Here is an 18,790-nt window from a genome sequence, read left to right as displayed (position 1 = left end):
TCTCTATCTCTCTCTCTCTGACCCTGACTAAAATCTTATCACCAAATCAACACAGAGAGGTGGAAAGGGAGAGAATGGGAGGAGAGAGAAAAAAAGAGAGAAAGAGACAGAGAGGGAAAGAGAGACAAAGACAGTTGGATAGATTAAGGGGGATGAGACAGTGAGAGTCACGACACAGGGTGATGTATAAGAGACCCTGCAGCACACAGCCAGTTACTCACAAACCCACACTCTGATTTCAATACAACTACACACTCACGCATACACGGGTAAAACACATGGATAAAACATTATGTGCACACACACACACAGACAAAATCACACACCCGCACACACACACACACACAGACACAGGGAGCAGTGTTGTTTAGGTTAGTTAATTGTAGACAGGGCTGTCTTTCCTGCTTCACTGAGCTGAGCTGAGACATATTGCCATGACTGTCAGTGATGCCTCAATGCTTACCAGATAAACAAGTGTGTGTTTTTCTGAGTGTGTGCATGCTTGTGTCTACGTGTGTGAATGTGTGTGCCTGAGTTTGTGTGCGATTGTCTTTCTGTGTGTGTGTCCTCTAGTGTGTTATCTATTATTTCATGACCGTTGAAGTATCCTAGGATACATCAAATTCCTGTAAAAACAACTGCATATCCTTAACTGTTGAGCATTATCTATTTAGCTAGACTTATTTATTGCACCAAAATCATTTGCTGAGTTAATATTAAACAATCTAAAAATATATATAACGTGTCTGTACTTCAACACCCAGTGGAAAGGGGTGAAGGACATGGAATGAGAAGGAGAAGTGGAGGGAGGGAGGAAGGGAAATTAAGAGAGAGGAGGGGGAAGAGACAAATAGAGGAGAGAGAGAGATAAGGGAGAGGAAACAGAGGGAAGAGGGGTAAGTGACATTAGAGGAAAGAGAAATAGAGAGATAAGGAAGGAGAGAAATACAAAGAGAGGAGGGATAAGAGACAAGTAGAGAAGAGAGAGGGAGATGAGGGAGGGAGAGGGGAAACAGCAAGAGAGGAGAGGGAATAAGGAAAGACAGGAAGGAGAGTGGAGAAAAAGAAAGAGTTGCCTCATTAATTTATTCTCCTCTGTCCTTTCTCCCTTATTCTTCTCCTTCACTATCTCACTCCCTCCTGTGTTTAGACACCTCCCTTTTCTCAGCTTCTCGCACTCTCACCCAGGCACTCTCTCCTCACCTCTCCCGACCTCCTTATCCCATAAAGCGGCAGGATTCCTCAAGGAATGGGGGGGAGGCAAGACAACATACATTCCTCAACACCTATTTTCACAAAACCCTCTCCAGACACACCCTCAAAAAAAATCCCATTCAAGAAAACATAAAAAATGAATCTACAAAGATTGACAATATGACTGGATAGATACTGACCCCTGAATGACATGACCAAAAGTATGTGGACGTGTGCACATTGAACATCTCATTCCAAAATCATGGGCATTAATATGGAGTCGGTCTCCCCTTTGCTGCTATAACAGCCTCAGATCTTCTGGGAAGGTTTTCCATTAGATGTTGGAACATGGTTGCAGGGACTCACTTCCATTCAACCACACCAGCATTAGTGAGGTCGGGCACTGATGTTGGGTGATTAGGCCTGGCTCATAGTCGGCGTTCTGATTCATCCCAAAGGTGTCCGATGGAAGTTGAGGTCAGGGCTCTGTGCAGGCCAGTCAAATACCTCCGCACCGATCTCGACAAACCATTTCTGTATGTACCTCGCTTTGTACACAGGGCCATTGTCATTCTGAAACAGGAAAGGTATTCCCTAAACTGTTGCCACAAAGTTGGAAGCACAGAATCATCTAGAATGTCATTGCATGTTGTAGCGTTAAGATTTCACTTCACTGGAAATAAGGGGCCAAGCTCGAACCATGAAAAACAGCCCGAGACCATTATTCCTCTTCCACCAAACTTTACAGTTGGCACTATGCATTGGGGCAGGCAGCTTTCTCATGGAATCTGCCAAACCAAGATTCTTCTGTCGGACTGCCAGATAGTGGACTGCGATTCATCACTCCAGAGAACACGTTTCCACTGCTCCAAAGTTCAATGGCAGCAAGTTGACGCTTGGCATTGTGCATGGTGATCATAGGCTTGTGTGCGGCTGATCGGCCATGGAAACCCATTTCATGAAGATCCCTACGAACAGTTATTTTGCTGACGTTGCTTCCAGAGGCAGTTTGGAACTCAGTAGTGAGTTTTGCAACTGAGGATAGACTATTTTTATGCGCTACGTGCTTCAGCACTCGGAGATCCCGTTCTGAGCTGTTGTTGCTCCTAGACGTTTCCACGTCACAATAACAGCACTTACAGTTGACCGGGGCAGCTCTAGCAGGACAGAAATTTGACAAACTGACTTGTTGGAAAGGTGGCATCTTATGACGATACCACGCTGAAAGTCTCTGAGCTCTTCAGTAAGGCCATTTTACTGCCAATGTAAGATCAAATCAAATCAAATTTGATTGGTCACATACACATGGTTAGCAGATGTTAATGCGAGTGTAGCAAAATGCTTGGGCTTCTAGTTCCGACAGTGCAGTAATATCTAACAAGTAATCTAACAATTCCCCAACAACTACCTACAGTTGAAGTTGGAAGTTTACATACACCTTAGCCAAATACATTTAAACTCAGTTTTTCACAATTCCTGACATTTAATCCTAGTGAAAATTCCTTTGGTCAGTCAGGATCACCACTTTATTTTAAGAACGTGAAACGTGAAATGTCAGAATAAGAGTAGAGAGAATGATTTATTTCAGCTTTGATTTCTTCCATCACATTCCCAGTGGGTCAGAAGTTTACATACACTCAATTAGTATTTGGTAGCATTGTGTTAAAATTGTTTAACTCGGGTCAAACATTTCGGGTAGCCTTCCACAAGCTTCCCACAATAAGTTGGGTGAATTTTGGCCCATTCCTCCTGAATGGAGAGCTGGTGCAACTGAGTCAGGTTTGTAGGCTTCCTTGCTCGCGCACACTTTTTGAGTTCTGCCCACCCATTTTCTATAGGATTGAGGTCAGGGCCTTGTGATGGCCACTCCAATACCTTGACTTTGTTGTCCTTAAGCCATTTTGCCACAACTTTGGAAGTATGCTTGGGGTCATTGTCCATTTGGAAGACCCATTTGCGACCAAGCTTTAATTTGACTGATGTCTTGAGATGTTGCTTCAATATATCCACATAATTTTCCTGCCTCCATGATGCCATCTATTTTGTGAAGTGCACCTGTCCCTCCTGCAGCAAACCACCCCCACAACATGATGCTGCCATCCCCGTGCTTCACGGTTGGGATGGTGTTCTTTGGCTTGCAAGCATCCCCTTTTTTTCTCCAAACATAACGATGGTCATTATGGCCAAACAGTTCTATTTTTGTTTCATCAGACCAGAGGACATTTCTCCAAAAAGTACGATGTGCAGTTGCAAACCGTAGTCTGGCTTTTTTATGGCGGTTTTGGAGCAGTGGCCTCTTTCTTGCTGAGCGGCCTTTCAGGTTATGTCGATATAGGACTCATTTTACTGTGGATATGGATACTTCTGTACCTGTTTCTTCCAGCATCTTCACATGGTCCTTTGCTGTTGTTCTGGGATTGATTTGCACTTTTCGCAACAATTTACATTAATCTCTAGGAGACAGCACACAATGATGTCAAGCAAAGAGGCACTAAGTTTGAATGTAGGCCTTGAAATAAATCCACAGGTACACCTCAAATTGACTCAAATGAAGTTAATTAGCCCACCAGAAGCTTCTAAAGCCATGACATCATTTTCTGGAATTTTCCAAGATGTTTAAAGGCACAGTCAACTTAGTGTATGTAAACTTCTGACCCACTGGAATTGTGATACAGTTAATTATACATTTAATAATCTGTCTGTTAACAATTGTTGGAAAAATTACTTGTGTCATGCACAAAGTAGATGTCCTAACTGACTTGACAAAACTATAGTTCGTTAACAAGAAATTTGTGGAGTGGTTGACAAACGAGTTTTAATGACTCCAAACTAAGTGTATGTAAACTTTCGACTTCAGCTATAATACACACAAATCTAAAGGGCTGAATCAGAATATGTACATGTGAATAAATGGATGAGCGATGGGCTAGCGGCATAGGCAAGGTGCAATAGATGGTATAAAATACAGTACATACTGTACATATGACATGAGTAATGTAAGATATGTAAACATTATTAAAGTGGCATTATTTATAGTGGCATTGTTTAAAGTGACTTGTGATCCATTTATAAAAGTGTCCAGTGATTGTTGTCTCAATGTATGCAGCAGCCTCTCTGATTTAGTGATGGCTGTTTAGCAGGCTGATGGCCTTGAGATAGAAGCTGTTTTTCAGTCTCTCCATCCCTGCTTTGATACACCTGTACTGACCTCACTTCCGGATGGTGGCAGTGTGAACAGGCAGTAGCTCAGGTGGTTGTTGTCCTTGATAATCTTTTTGGCCTTCCTGTGACATTGGATGCTGTAGATGTCATGGAGGGCAGGTAGTTTGCCCAGACTCCACCATCCACTGGAGAGCCTTGTGGTTGAAGGCATACAGCCCGACAGAATGCTCCCGATTGTGCATCTGTAAATGTTTGACAGGGGTTTGGGTGACAAGCCAAATTTCTTCAGCCTCTCGAGGTTGAAGAGGCGCTGCTGCGCCTTCCTCGCCACACTGTCTGTGTGGGTGGACCATTTCAGTTTGTCTGTGATGTGTACGCCTAGGAACTTAATACTGTCCACCTTCTCCACTGCTGTCCCTTTGATGTGGATAGGGGGGTGCTCCCTCTGCTGTTTCTTGAAGTCCATGATCATCTCCTTTATTTTGTTGATTCTGAGTGAGAGGTTATTTTCCTCACACCACACTCCCAGGGCCCTCACCTCCTTCCTGGAGGCTGTCTCATCATTGTTGGTAATCAAGCCAGCTACTGTAGTGTCATCTGCAAACTTGATGATTGAGTTAGAGGCGTGCATGGCCAGGCAGTCGTGGTTGAACAAGGAGTACAGGAGGGGGATGAGCACACATCCTTGTGTGGTCCCAGTGTTGGGTCAGTGAAGTGGAGAGGTTGTTTCCTACTGACACCACCTTTGGGGCGGCCCGTCAGAAAGTCCAGGACCCAATTGTATAGGGCGGGGTTGAGACCCAGGACCTCCAGCTTGATGATGAGCTTGGAGGAAACTATGGTGTTGAATGCTGAGCTGTAGTCAATGAATAGCATTCTTACATATGTATTCCTCTTGTCCAGATGGGATAGGGCAGTGTGCAGTGTGATGGCGATTGCATCGTCTTTGGACCTGTTGGGGCGGTATGCAAATTGAAGTGGGTTTAGGGTGATTGGTAAGGTGGACGTGATATGATCCTTGACTAGTCTCTCAAAGCACTTCATGATGACAAAAGTGAGTGCTATGGGGCGGTAGTCATTTAGTTCAGTTATCTTTGCCTTCGTGGGTACAGGAACAATGGTGGCCATCTTGAAGCATGTGGTGACAGCAGACTGGGATAGGGAGCGTTTGAATATGTCTGTAAACACACCAGCCTGATGGTCTGCGCATTCTCTGAGAACGCGGCTCGGGATGCAGCCTTGCGAGGGTTCATACGTTTAAATGTTTTACTCAAGTCGGCCACGGAGAAGGAGAGGGGGGGGGCGCAGTCCTTGTTAGAGTGCCGTGACGGTGGCACTCTATTATCCTCAAAGCAGGCAAAGAAGGTGTTTAGTTTGTCTGGAAGTGTGACGTCGGTGTCCGTGACATGGCTGGTTTTCGTCTTGTAGTCCGTGATTTCCTATAGACCCTGCCACATACGTCTTGTGTCTGAGGCCGTTGAATTGCGACTCCACTTTGTCCCTGTTCCGTAATTTAGCTTGTTTGATTGCCTTGCAGAGGGACTAACTACAGAGTTTATATTCAGCCATATTCCCAGACCTCTTTCCATGGTTAAATGCAGTGGTTTGTGCTTTCCGTTTGACGCGAATGCCGCCATCCATACACAGTTTCTGGTTACGGTAGGTTTTAATAGTCACAGTGGGTACAACATCTCCAATGCACTTCCTTATAAACTCAGTCTTGAAGCGTGGATTCCGATTGGTCAGACCAGCGTTGAATGGTTCTAGTCACTGTTACATCCTGTTTGAGTTTCTGCCTATAAGACGCTAGGGGCAAGATGGCGCTGTAGTTGGATTTGCCAAAGGGAGGGCGGGGGTGGGCTTTGTATGCATTGAGGAAGTTAGAGTAGGAGTGATCGAGTGTATTACCCCCCCGAGTACTGCAATCAATATTCTAAAATAATTTAGGTAGCCTTGTTCTCAATTTTGCTTAGTGAAAATCCCCAGCTACAATAAATGCAGCCTCAGGATATATGGTTTCCAGTTTACATAGAGTCCAGTGAAGTTCCTTGAGGACCGTTGTGGTGTCTGCTTGAGGGGGAATGTATACAGCTGTGATGATAACTGACGAGAATTCTCTTGGGTGATAATATGGCCGACATTTGATTGTAAGGAATTCTAGGTCAAGTGAGCATAAGGACTTGAGTTCCTGTATGTTGTTATGATTACACCATGAGTCGTTAATCTGCCCTTCATCTTCCCAGAGAGGTGTTTATCTCTGTCAGCTTAATGCATGGGGAAGACCAGTGGCTGAACCGATTCCAACAACATATCCCGAGAGAGCCATGTTTCCGTGAAACAGGGAATGTTACAATCTCTGATGTCTCTCTGGAAGGCAAACCTTGCTTGAATTTCATCTACCTTGTTGTCACGAGACTGGACATTGGTGAGTAGTATACTCTGGAGCGATGGGCGATGAGCACGTCCAAGGAGCCTGACCAGTTGGCTGCTCTGTCGGCCCCTTCTGCGGTGCCGTCGTTTTGGGTCTGCTTCTGGGATCAGTCGGATTCCTGGTCGTAATGTTGGTAAGTTGACGTTGCTCTTATATCCAATAGTTCTTCCGGGTTGTATGTAATAAGACTTAATATTTCCTGGGGTAACAAGGTAAGAAATAATACAGAAAAAAAATAAATGTTGCATAGTTTCCTAAGGACTCAAAGTGAGGCGACCATCTCTGTCAGCGTCATTGTGTCAAAAAATTATGGCGATTGCAGTACCAAATCCACTCATTTGAAGGGGTGTCCACATACTTTTGTAGATACAGTTTATTCAGAAAGTTTTCAGATTAAATAGAAAAATCACATTTACATAAGTATTCACACCCAAATGTGAACCTTTGCCCCAGTCTGAAACAGGTTTTTATCAAGGATCTCTCTGTAATTTGCTCCATTCATTTTTCCCTTGTCCTGACTAGTCTCCCAGTCCCTGCCTCTGAAAAACATCCTCATAGCAAGATGCTGCCACCACCATGCTTCACCGTAGAAATAATATTGGCCAGGTGATGAGCGGTACCTGGTTTCCTCCAGAAGTGATGCTTGGAGTTCAGTCTAGGTTTCATCAGACCAGAGAATCTTTAGGTGCCTTTTGGCAAACTCCATGTGCGTCTTACTGAGGAGTGACTTCAGTCTGGCCCCTCTACCATAAAGGCCTGATTGGTGGAGTGCTGCAAAGATGGTTGTCCTTCTGGAAGGTTCTCTCATCTCAACAGAGGAACTTTGAAGCTCCCTGACCAAGGCCCTTCTCCCCCGATTGCTCAGTTTGGCTGGGCGTCCATGGCTTGGTTTTTGATCTGACATGCACTATCAACTGTGAGACCTTTCAAAATCATCTCCAATCAATTAAATTTACCACAGGTGGACTCCAAACAAGTTGTAGAAACATCTGAAGGATGATCAATGGAAACCGGATGCACCTGAGCTCAATTTCAAGTCTCATAGAAAAGGGTCTGAATAGTTTTTAAACTTTTTTAATAAAAAAAGTTTGCTAAAATATCAAAAACCTGTTTTCACTTTGTCATTTTGGGGTATTGTGTGTAAAAAAATGTGTGTAAAAAAATATTTAATACATTTTAGAATAAGGCTGTAATGTAACAAAATGTGGAAAAATTGAAGGTGTCTGATTACTTTCCGATAATCAATGTATAGTGTACGCATTGACTGTTACTCTAAACATGCAGAGATAGAGAGTACATTAATGAATGCAACATATACAAGTAACTGCCAAAATAAAGGAAACACCAACATAAGGGCCACCACGAGCTAGGACAGCTTCAATGCACCTTGGCATAGATTCTACTTTTCTCTGGAACTCTATTGAAGCGATGCGACAACATTCTTCCATGAGAAATTCCATCATTTGTTGATGGTGGTGGAAATCGCTAACACAGGCGCCACTACAGAATCTCCCATAAGTGTTCAATTGGGTTGAGACCTGGTGACTATAAGACTCAAGTGTTTCCATTATTTTGGCAGGTACCTGAATGTTTTCCCCCATGTCTTTTTATGTGCTCTTTTTAACTTCTTTCTGAGTGAGATACCTCCTCAACAGAGTATGTGAGTGTAGATCATGTGTTTGTGGGCATCTTCAGGTGTGTGTGTGTGTGTGTGTGTGTGTGTGTGTGTGTGTGTGTGTGTGTGTGTGTGTGTGTGTGTGTGTGTGTGTGTGTGTGTGTGTGTGTGTGTGTGCACGCGTGTGAATGTGCGTGCGAGCGTGTGTGCATGCATTTGTTCGTGTGTGTCCGCAGTCAGGGTATAAACATTAGAGCTCAGCATACATAATATTGTACATACAGGGCTGAGTCAGCACTGTGGACAGCACCTATAGTTCCACCAGCCTGTTCAGCACTGTGGACAGCACCTATAGCTCCACAAGCCTGTTCAGCACCGTGGACAGCACCTATAGTTCCACCAGCCTGTTCAGCACCGTGGACAGCACCTATAGTTCCACCAGCCTGTTCAGCACCGTGGACAGCACCTATAGATCAACCAGCCTGTTCAGCGCCGTGACCAAACACCCATAGTTCCACCGGCCTGTCCAGCACCGTGGATAGCACCTATAGTCCCACCAGCCTGTTCAGCACTGTGGACAGCACCCATAGTTCCACCAGGGCTAGGTAACCCAAGTAAGTTCACCCAGTGAATAGTGAGAGTGTATGTTGTGTATGCCCGTGTGTGTGTTCTCCAGTCCTTACCTAGCCGAGGGTCATACTGTCTCATCTGAACCTCTTCCACACAGTCGGCAGGGAACCAGCCTGTTCTCCCCTTGACTGTGCCCTCCCAGAAACCTCCTTCTCCTATACTCAACACTGACACAGGAGGAGAGAGAGAGAGACACAGAGAGAGAGAGACAGACAGAGAGAGACAGAAGGAGAGAGAGAGAGAGAGAGAGAGAGAGAGAGAGAGAGAGAGAGAGAGAGAGAGAGAGAGAGAGAGAGAGAGAGAGAGAGAGAGAGAAAAAAATAGTTAACTACAGCAAATGTACAGTACATTGCAGGTTAACAGATGAGTCTCCACTGTGGCTGAAAGGGAAGTCGATGTCACAGAATGTTGAGTGGAGTCAATAATCACACAGTTCTTGTATCCTTTGTGGATAAAGTGGAGACAATTGAATGTTTTTATTTAAATATTAACCTTTATTTAACCAGGCAGTCCCATTGATGTCAGAAGGCCTCATTACCAAGGAATACCTGACATTTTATTTCCTCAAAATAACAGACACATACCCACCAATGGCAATCACGAAGTAGCTAGCCATCAGATATTGCATTACAAGGGGATGTGTGTGCTCTTAGTCAAGGCTAAGAACTTGTGTGTGTGTGTGTGTATGTGTGTGTGTGTGTGTGTGTGTGTGTGTGTGTGTGTGTGTGTGTGTGTGTGTGTGTGTGTGTGTGTGTGTGTGTGTGTGTGTGTGTGTGTGTGTGTGTGTGTGTGTGTGTGTGTGTGTGTGTGTGTGTGTGTGTTCATGTGAGCCCTGCTGTGGTAATTAGAGATGAATGTATGGTTGATATTGATCTTCGCTGCAGGACTGAGACAAGCGCTCATTTCCACTAAGCTCATCCATTACCCCTAGCACACACACACACATTACCCCTAGCACACACAGGCTAACAAGAAGGCTAAAGAGCTGGACACACATATATTTTGTCACACACACACACACACACACACACACACACACACACACACACACACACACACACACACACACACACACACACACACACACACACACGCACACGCACACACATTACCCCTAGCACACACAGGCTAACAAGAAGGCTAAATAGCCGAACACGCATATATTCCAGCACACACACATACACACACAAGAAAACACACACACACACACAAACACACACCAGAGAACACCAGCTGGAACTCTGGCTGTGCTTCACTGAGCCTCATCCTTCCATGGTTGCTAGGTTACGGCAAAGTCAGGTTGCAGCATGGGGCTGGTCTGGAGAATGTTAGAATGATGGGATGTTAACATGTTGGATTATTGGTATGTCAAAATGATTTTTCCTGAATAGGAGGATACATTTGCAACAGTTGACTTCTTACATCACAGGACAGGGGACGTCACAATCATTTGGCAACTGCACTAGCACTTCACTAGCCTCCGAGTTCACATCTGCTACATTACCAATAGCAAATCAGCAAGGAACCAGACGCCCAGTCCAAGAAATCTGAGCACAGGCAGGGTTCACTATGATCGGGAAAAGCAGTTGCATCGACCCTTTCTGGTGGAGGAAACATGCTCTAATCCCTCTCTCTGATCATAGCTTAAACCTGCATCATTGTGAATCTCCTGCGTATACGCCCTCTCTACCTCTGTACGCTAACTTGGCACGGAATCAGTACACAGCACTAAGCCATCAGCTTGCCTTCACTCCATTCAGAAACGTGTCAACAGTGAAAAGTGGTAGACCTTCAGGGAGCTGATTCCCCCCCTCTAATTCACCTTCTCCAGCTGAATACACCTGTGCTAGCTGTAATCAAGGACCAGGAAACCAGCCTGCCAATTAGCAGACAGCCACTTTAAGCTCCTCAAAAACCCCACAGCATCGCGTCACCACTTAATCCTCTCTCTGATATCAACTCATATCCCACATCAACATTCATACTTCAAATTAAATGTTTCATCTGAGTCACTCCAAACTAACACCTCAAATCACATGAACATTGTATTCTATTCATGACAACTATAGTCCCCTATATTGATGAATGTCAACTATTGGGTATGTAAGAAAAGTGAAACTTTAAAAAAAGTGTGCAGGAATGTTAAGTATCATTTGGAGTCATGTTTTCTATTCCAACACAACACGAATGCATCATTTTTGAACCACCAACGTCTGATCAGGATGACATGCTGAACTACAGATTATTGAGGGTCAGGAAACAAATCCCACAGGTCTTTCTGATTGGTTCTGCTCCCCATAACCCAGTCACAAGACATGAGCCAACGATTTAACTGTCATGGATCCGTCCAGAACATTCATTACGCACACCTGGCCCCTATTCCCAGTGATTAGTAACTATATAAGTGTGTTCTTGGTTTACCATAGTGCTGTCGATTATTGTTACAATGTCCGTTGGTGTGTGTGAGTACCTGTTTATTGTTTTTTGGCATTCATCCCATTGTGGATTGTGCAGATGATTACGGGTCTTGTCCCATGTGTAAATCATTGTGCGCTTGTGTTATTTATTCGAGGTACTCCTCCTTTTGTTTGGATTTCAACCCTGTGTTTTGTATACTGTTTTTTGGTCTTCGTCCCGTGCCTTTCACACGGCACGCCGTAATTTGGGAGTAATAAAAAAAAAATATTACGCATTCCTGCGCCTGTCTCCTGAATCATTTATACCAACGTGACATTAACAGTGTGCTTCATGCGGCAGGCTCACCAATAAAACCGGAAAATTGTTCACATGAACACCATGCAACGACCCCTGACAGTGCCGCAAACACAACCCGACTGACCAAAGATGACCATGATCGATCACTCTGGAGAGAGTGAAAGAGAAGGGGGGTAAGAGTGAGTGACAGCAGATGAAATACACTTTATAAAAATCTCAAATAACCCTGGTCCCTTGAGACACACACAGGAAAAACAAACAGATACAGACACATGCACACAGAACAAGACCTGTTTTAAGTGTCACCCTTATACTGCCACTCTCTTGTGGCGTGTGCCAAGGCCTGGTTGGCATGCCACATGACTACTGTCCGCGGGAAACAGATGTTGGCACTCAGTGGCCCTGAAACAGAGCTGTGTGTGTTTAGTGACTAAGTGGCACCAGAGTTTCTTTCACTACCCAGGATGCACTGGAGGAAAGGCCAGAGAGAGGGAAAGAGGGAGAAACATAGAGGGAAGAAAGTAGAGAGAGGGAGAAGATATTAAGGAAATATTTAGAGTTCAAGAGGAAGGCAAGGAGGAACATGGGGGAGAAATAACAGTGAGAAAATTAGGGAAATAGGACATGGGGTTGATGGAGAGGAGAGAAGAAGCATAACCAGAAAATTATAACAATAAGATGAGGGACTGAGTCAGTGACGGAGGTTAAAGCCAAACGCTCATGGTGTAATACAGTGTAAAGCTACACTAGCCAAACAGTTCACAATCAACACCTCAGCAGGACATAGATCAGCCAAACACTGGACAACAACTGCTACAGTACTACACCACCACAGGCTTCATACGGGTTCATAATCACCTCCACAGGTACACAGCAGTGGGTGACAGAGGACAGATGATTACAACACAGGGTTTCCATCACCTCATAGAACAATAACAAATGCTTTGGTGGTATAGTGCTTTAAACTTGGTTTCAAAACATTTCACTTAGTAAAGCGGCAGAAACTCAACTAATCTTGAATGTGTAGTAGGCAGCACAAGCAGGCAGCACAAGCAGGCAGCACAAGCCGTAGGAAACAGTCATAGCTGCAGCAATGGGTCATAGATCCCATTATATTCTATGTGAAGAGTTAGTTATACTGGACTGGGAACTCAACAGAGTCTTCACACCTCTGAGAGCCAGGGTGTTATGCAGTCATTCCACTGCAACAATAACTGGACAGCTATTGTTCCACACAGCATTTTACTGTTGCTGACAAGGACAGGCCCAATGAAATACTAATAAAGTCATCATACACAGGGGATGGACAAAGAAAGAGGGAGGGAAAGAGAATGAAAGACAAAGAGGGATGGTGAGAGAGGTGAGAATGAAAGGGAGCTGGAGAGAGATACTGTACAAAAGGATCAGAATAAACCTCATTAGAACTTAAACTATGATTGGAAGGTTATGCATTGAACTGAGGTGTGTGTCTGTATGTATTTCTTTGTGTGTGTGTGTGTGTGTGTGTGTGTGTGTGTGTGTGTGTGTGTGTGTGTGTGTGTGTGTGTGTGTGTGTGTGTGTGTGTGTGTGTGTGTGTGTGTGTGTGTGTGTGTGTGTGTGTGTGTGTGTGTGTGTGTGTGTGTGTGTGTGTGTGTGTGTGTGTGTGTGTGTGTGTGTGTGTGTGTGTGTGTGTGTGTGTGTGTGTGTGTGTGTGTGTGTGTGTGTGTGTGTGTGTGTGTGTGTGTGTGTGTGTGTGTGTGTGTGTGTGTGTGTGTGTGTGTGTGTGTGTGTGTGTGTGTGTGTGTGTGTGTGTGTGTGTGTGTGTGTGTGTGTGTGTGTGTGTGTGTGTGTGTGTGTGTGTGTGTGTGTGTGTGTGTGTGTGTGTGTGTGTGTGTGTGTGTGTGTGTGTGTGTGTGTGTGTGTGTGTGTGTGTGTGTGTGTGTGTGTGTGTGTCAGTGTCAGTGTCAGTGTCAGTGTCAGTGTCAGTGTCAGTGTCAGTGTCAGTGTCAGTGTCAGTGTCCTGTCTGAGGTTGCCTGTGGTTGAGTGTCACGATGCCTGGTCCAGAAATAGCATCAGTGGTGATGCAGAGTTATTTATACTCCACACACATCCTGCCCTGCCTGCAAGCTCCACCGCATCCCCACCAAACGAGCGCGCGTGTGTGTGACGACCGACAGCTCATTTTAATTTCAGCCAAGCCTCGCGCTACTGCTCAAAGCTGAGTCATTCACACACACATAAATATTCACTCTCCCCCAGCACACACTAAACCATACTCTCTCTCTGTCTCTCTTGCGCACTAACACACACACAGCAGTTTACCGTGTATACCCCCTTGACTTTTTCCAAAAATAATTACTTTACAATCTTATTCTAAACTCGATTAAATGTTTTCCCCTCATCAATCTACACACAATACCCAATACACCAATACTTATTTTCCACCATAATTTGCAAATAAATTCATAAAGAATCCTAGAATGTGATTTTCTGGATTTTTCCTTCTCATTCTGTCTGTCATAGTTGAAGTATACCTATGATGATTACAGGCCTCTCATCTTTTTAAGTGGGAGAACTTGCACAATTGGTGGCTGACTAAATACTTTTTTTGCCCCACTGCATATATATATAAATGTCCTATAGCTCGACAATTTAGAAGGTCCAGAAAGGTACAATAGCAGGCCACTTATATGTTGTATTTTGTAAGGATGTATCGGTGCTAAGATAGGCCCACCATTGGAAAATAGTGATGGGACACTGAGATGCTCTCTCTCCTTTCCAACTCCACGCCAGTTCTTAATGCTGTAACCTATTTACATTCACTCTCCTCCAATAGGCTATAAGTAAGAAAAATAAGTCAAAATAACTGTCCAACAAGCTATTGTAGTCTGGCTTTTCCTGGGACACAAGATTTAAAAGGAATAGCCGAGGCAGCGGAGAGGCCAAATATGTAACTGTGAAACAGAACAATGAAGACAGACAGGCTTGAGATGTGTAGCCTAAGTTAGAAGTGTATGCATATTAATGATATAATTAGCTCAATATTAGGCTTAATAGTGCAGTGAATATATCCAGTCAATTTAAACTGCAAAATAAAAAAAGTAATCAGAAAATGAAATCACAGGTAGCATACACTGTGTGCTCTCGAGGCTGCGCTCCCAGTCCCCGGGCACGCAGTTTGAAAAGCTACACTATTGAATATTGGGCTCCCGAGTGGAATTGCGGTCTAAGGCACTGCTAAGTGAAAGAGGCATCACTACAGTTCCTGGTTTGAATCCAGGCTGAAACACATCTGGCTTGGAGTCCCCATAGAGTGGCGCACAATTGGCCCAGTGTTGTCCGGGTTTGCCTTACATTTGACATAATGACAGAAGTGAAATGGCATGTTCTGTTCGTCATCCCAATCACATGCACATGCTTTCACCACCTATTACAAGCACAGTAATACCCTATGCAGAACCTATGAAACAACCGAAGTCACTCACTACACATGGCTTGGTGGGGTGGCACAATGTAGGCTTAAGCTACCCTTCAAAAGTAAGCCTACATATTAGGCACTAATTGTGGTAGTGTGTTGTGAACAGAAGAGAAGTGCAGGCAAAGCATTGGAAATTAAGATTACAAATACATTTTATGAGGAGCTTGTTGTTGGAGTACTTCTTCCAGACCGACACAAATAATTGCCACTGCTAGATAGATAATCGTCGTTACATTACATAGATGTGTAGGCTACACTTACAACATATTACAATCATCTACTTTGTCACATATGCGTTATTTGACTTCGAGAACCAACAGTGAAGCACTCTTTCCTCAAATAACAACTCTGCCGCGAAGGGGGTTTTGAACTCGCAGCCACCAATTAGTGATAGCAGTAAGAGTAGCATCTATAACTTTATTTACAAAGTAAACTTACATGTTGTTTAACTTGAATGCTGTGAAAGCACATGTCAAACGTTAAGGATGTATCAATGCAATATTAGCACACAACATTTTGTTATAGACCAACAAAACAAAAGAAAACCTTGAATTTGTAGGTTTAAAATATCCCTCTGGTGGGCAGGGTTTTTAAGAAATGCCATTGGTTGCTGGATATAAAGTCTAAGATCTTTGATATGAGAAAGAGAGAGAGAGAGAGAGACAGAGAGAGAGAGAGAGAGAGAGAGAGAGAGAGAGAGAGAGAGAGAGAGAGAGAGAGAGAGAGAGAGAGAGAGAATACTGACAGAGAATACAACACTAACGTACTCTATGTACCTTTCCACCACAGGGACATAGGAGACCATTTGCATAGTGAATACTGTATGCAGTACATACTGTACATGTAGTATAGCATACAGGTTGCACATTTAGCAGTACAATGCAGCATTTGGGTAACACACTGTGACATTACTATGGTTACAGTGAGAATACTAACACGCGATGTCCTCCATATGCATATGCAGAAATCATCAGTTCACCTACTCTGCGTCTCACAAAGACACGGTGGTGTTTTGGATTTTGGATTTTTGGTTCCAAAGGACAGATTGCCACTGGTCTATGCTTCACAGAGTGCCAAGAGTGTACAGCTGTCATCAAGGCAAGGGGTAGCTCCTTTGAAGAATGTCAAATATAAAATATATTTTGATTTGTTTAACACTTTTTTGGTTACTACATGATTCCATATGTGTTATTTCATAGTTTTGATGTCTTCACTATTATTCTACAATGTAGAAAATAGTAAAAATAAAGAAAAACCCTTGAATAAGGAGGCGTGTCCAAACTTTAGACTGGTACTGTACGTTCAGTAATTGATCATGACAGAGAAAATATTACAGATACTGTATGCTATGTCTAGTGTGTCTGAGTACAGTCTGACTACAGTCTGTGTGGAACTGCTGTGGGTGGGTGGAAGGTGATGAGTAAGGTGTTTGTTCAGTATGATTTTGTGTGCGTGTGTGTGTGCCTGCGTGTGTTTGTGTGTGTGTGTGTACAGGGAGCATTCCAATAACCAGAGTGCAGTTGTTATTACATTGGGAGCCCTGCACGCTTTATTAAACCTTGGTTCAATCCGCAGTAATAGAGAGAGAGAACAACTGCATCTTCTTGAACACACACACACACACACACACACACACACACACACACACACACACACACACACACACACACACACACACACACACACACACACACACACACGCACACGCACACTTGGGATGCAAGTCTCAAGGTTTATTCGACTCCATATCAGTAGTCTCTCTAAACAGATGGGTTGCCTCTGACAATGTACAAATGTTCTAACGTACACGTCTGTACTTAGACCAAAGTCAGTTTGGCAGAAAGGAAAAGGCAGAGTTGGGACATCCGTCCAGAGCCATATCGGTTTATGTCCTGCTGTAAATATTTCCGGTAGCTAGCTAGATGAAGCTCGCAGAGCTTGAGTGTATTTCGCAAATGAGTAGATTGCATGTGCCATGACGTTAGCATTACAGGCTCACAACCACTGCCAGGCTGTGGCTAAAATGAGCTATCTGTGTCCGCATTGTGTCTGCTGATGTATCTCCAAACTGGTGATCTGTTGGAGAGTTGTCTGTCTGAAGAGCACCCTTCCACCCAAAAACATTATACTCAAGAAAATCCGACATAAAGCATGATTTGTTATTTGTTAATTCTTTGTTACTTTTACTTCTTATTCTTTTTTAATTTTTTAACTGCATTGTTGGTTAAGGGCTTGTAAGTAAGCATTTCACTGTAAGGTGAAATAATACCTGTTGTATTCAGCGCAAGTGAAGCAGAAAATGTGATTTAAGTTGAGTATAGGACTGATATCTCTCATCTTATCACAAGCAGAAGATGAATTGGATGAGGGGATGAGATAGATCAGAGGTGAGGAGAAGTAAAGGGGGAATGAGGAAGGAATGGAGGAGCAGAGTGGACCCCTAAGGCACAGACCAGTGTCGTTGAATAAAGGAGTGAAAGTGAGCGGAGGGACGGATAGTCACGTTTCCTGAGACTGAGGCTCTGTGTGTGTTTGTGTTTTTTTTCTGTGTGTGTGTGTTTGTTTCTGTGTGCGTGTGCGTGTGTGTGTGTGTGTGTGTGTGTGTGTGTGTGTGTGTGGGTGTGTGTGTGTGTGTGCTCTCAGGGCTCCTTCAGTTCAGAGAGGGCTGGGGAGTGGTGCAGTCCCTACCTCATCTGTATTCAACACACACACTGTAAGAGAGAGAGAGAGAGACAGAGAGAGAGAGAGAGAGAGAGAGAGAGAGAGAGAGAGAGAGAGAGAGAGAGAGAGAGAGAGAGAGAGAGAGAGAGAGAGAGAGAGAGAGAGAGAGAGAGAGAGAGAGAGAGAGAGAGAGAGAGAGAGAGAGAGGGTTTGAGTGAATGAGTGAGTGAGAAGATGATTCAGTCAAGTAAGAAAGAGAGTGTAACACAGTGGAAGCTTTATTTATGAATGACAGAGGAGGCATGTACAGCAAGAGAGCAGGCGGAGAGGTAGAAGGGACAGAAGTAAGAAAGAGGTAGAGAGGTTGGAGATGGGAGGGGGAGAGTAGTGGAGGGGGAGGAAAACTCCAAGTATGACTCAGAGGGAGCCCTTCTCTCTCATCTCCTCTCTTCCCTCCCTCCCAACCTTGAATGGATCTACAAAACTCTTTCGTTTTCTCCCTCTATTTCATTTATTATCTTTTCTCTTGTCCATTTCTCCGTTTCTATCGGCCTCCAGGTGAAGACAAAAATAGAGTTGCTAAGGCCAATTTGGATGCCTAATAACCCGTACCTATCCTTTCTATCTTTCTCTTTTATTCTCACCTCAATACACTCACTAGCTTATGCTATGTGTGTATACCTTCTTGCTGCACAGCGTGGCTGTGGATAAAAACCTGTGAAAAACAGGAACACCTTGATGTTGCCAGGGTTAAAAGAACATCACTAGAGAGGTCTTAGATCATTGACAGTGTCTCTTAATCTCTCATAGACGTCTTTCATTTCAGTGTGTGTGTGTGTTTGTAGGTGTGCTAACTGCAGTTGATTGATGGTGTTTACTCTGTGATACATGATCAGACCTTAATGAGCTGGACTGTTGCTCCT

The 18,790-nt window shown here is 44.0% G+C and overlaps 1 protein-coding gene across 1 annotated transcript in view; it reads right to left on the bottom strand.

Annotated features, from left to right (window-relative positions):
• LOC118396267 (SH3 and multiple ankyrin repeat domains protein 3-like) overlaps positions 1-18,790 on the bottom strand; it is a 260,761-nt gene that overhangs the window by 65,069 nt on the left and 176,902 nt on the right. Inside the window, exon 13 of the mRNA XM_052467006.1 lies at positions 9,086-9,199. Coding sequence (XP_052322966.1) covers positions 9,086-9,199 — 114 coding nt within the window. The remainder of the gene's footprint in view (positions 1-9,085; positions 9,200-18,790) is intronic.

This window comes from Oncorhynchus keta, chromosome 17 (genome assembly GCF_023373465.1).
Source record: "Oncorhynchus keta strain PuntledgeMale-10-30-2019 chromosome 17, Oket_V2, whole genome shotgun sequence".
NCBI classification, from domain to species: Eukaryota; Metazoa; Chordata; class Actinopteri; order Salmoniformes; family Salmonidae; genus Oncorhynchus; species Oncorhynchus keta.
The sequence above is the reverse complement of the archived record's forward strand: the minus strand, read 5'-3'. Positions and strand labels throughout refer to the sequence as shown.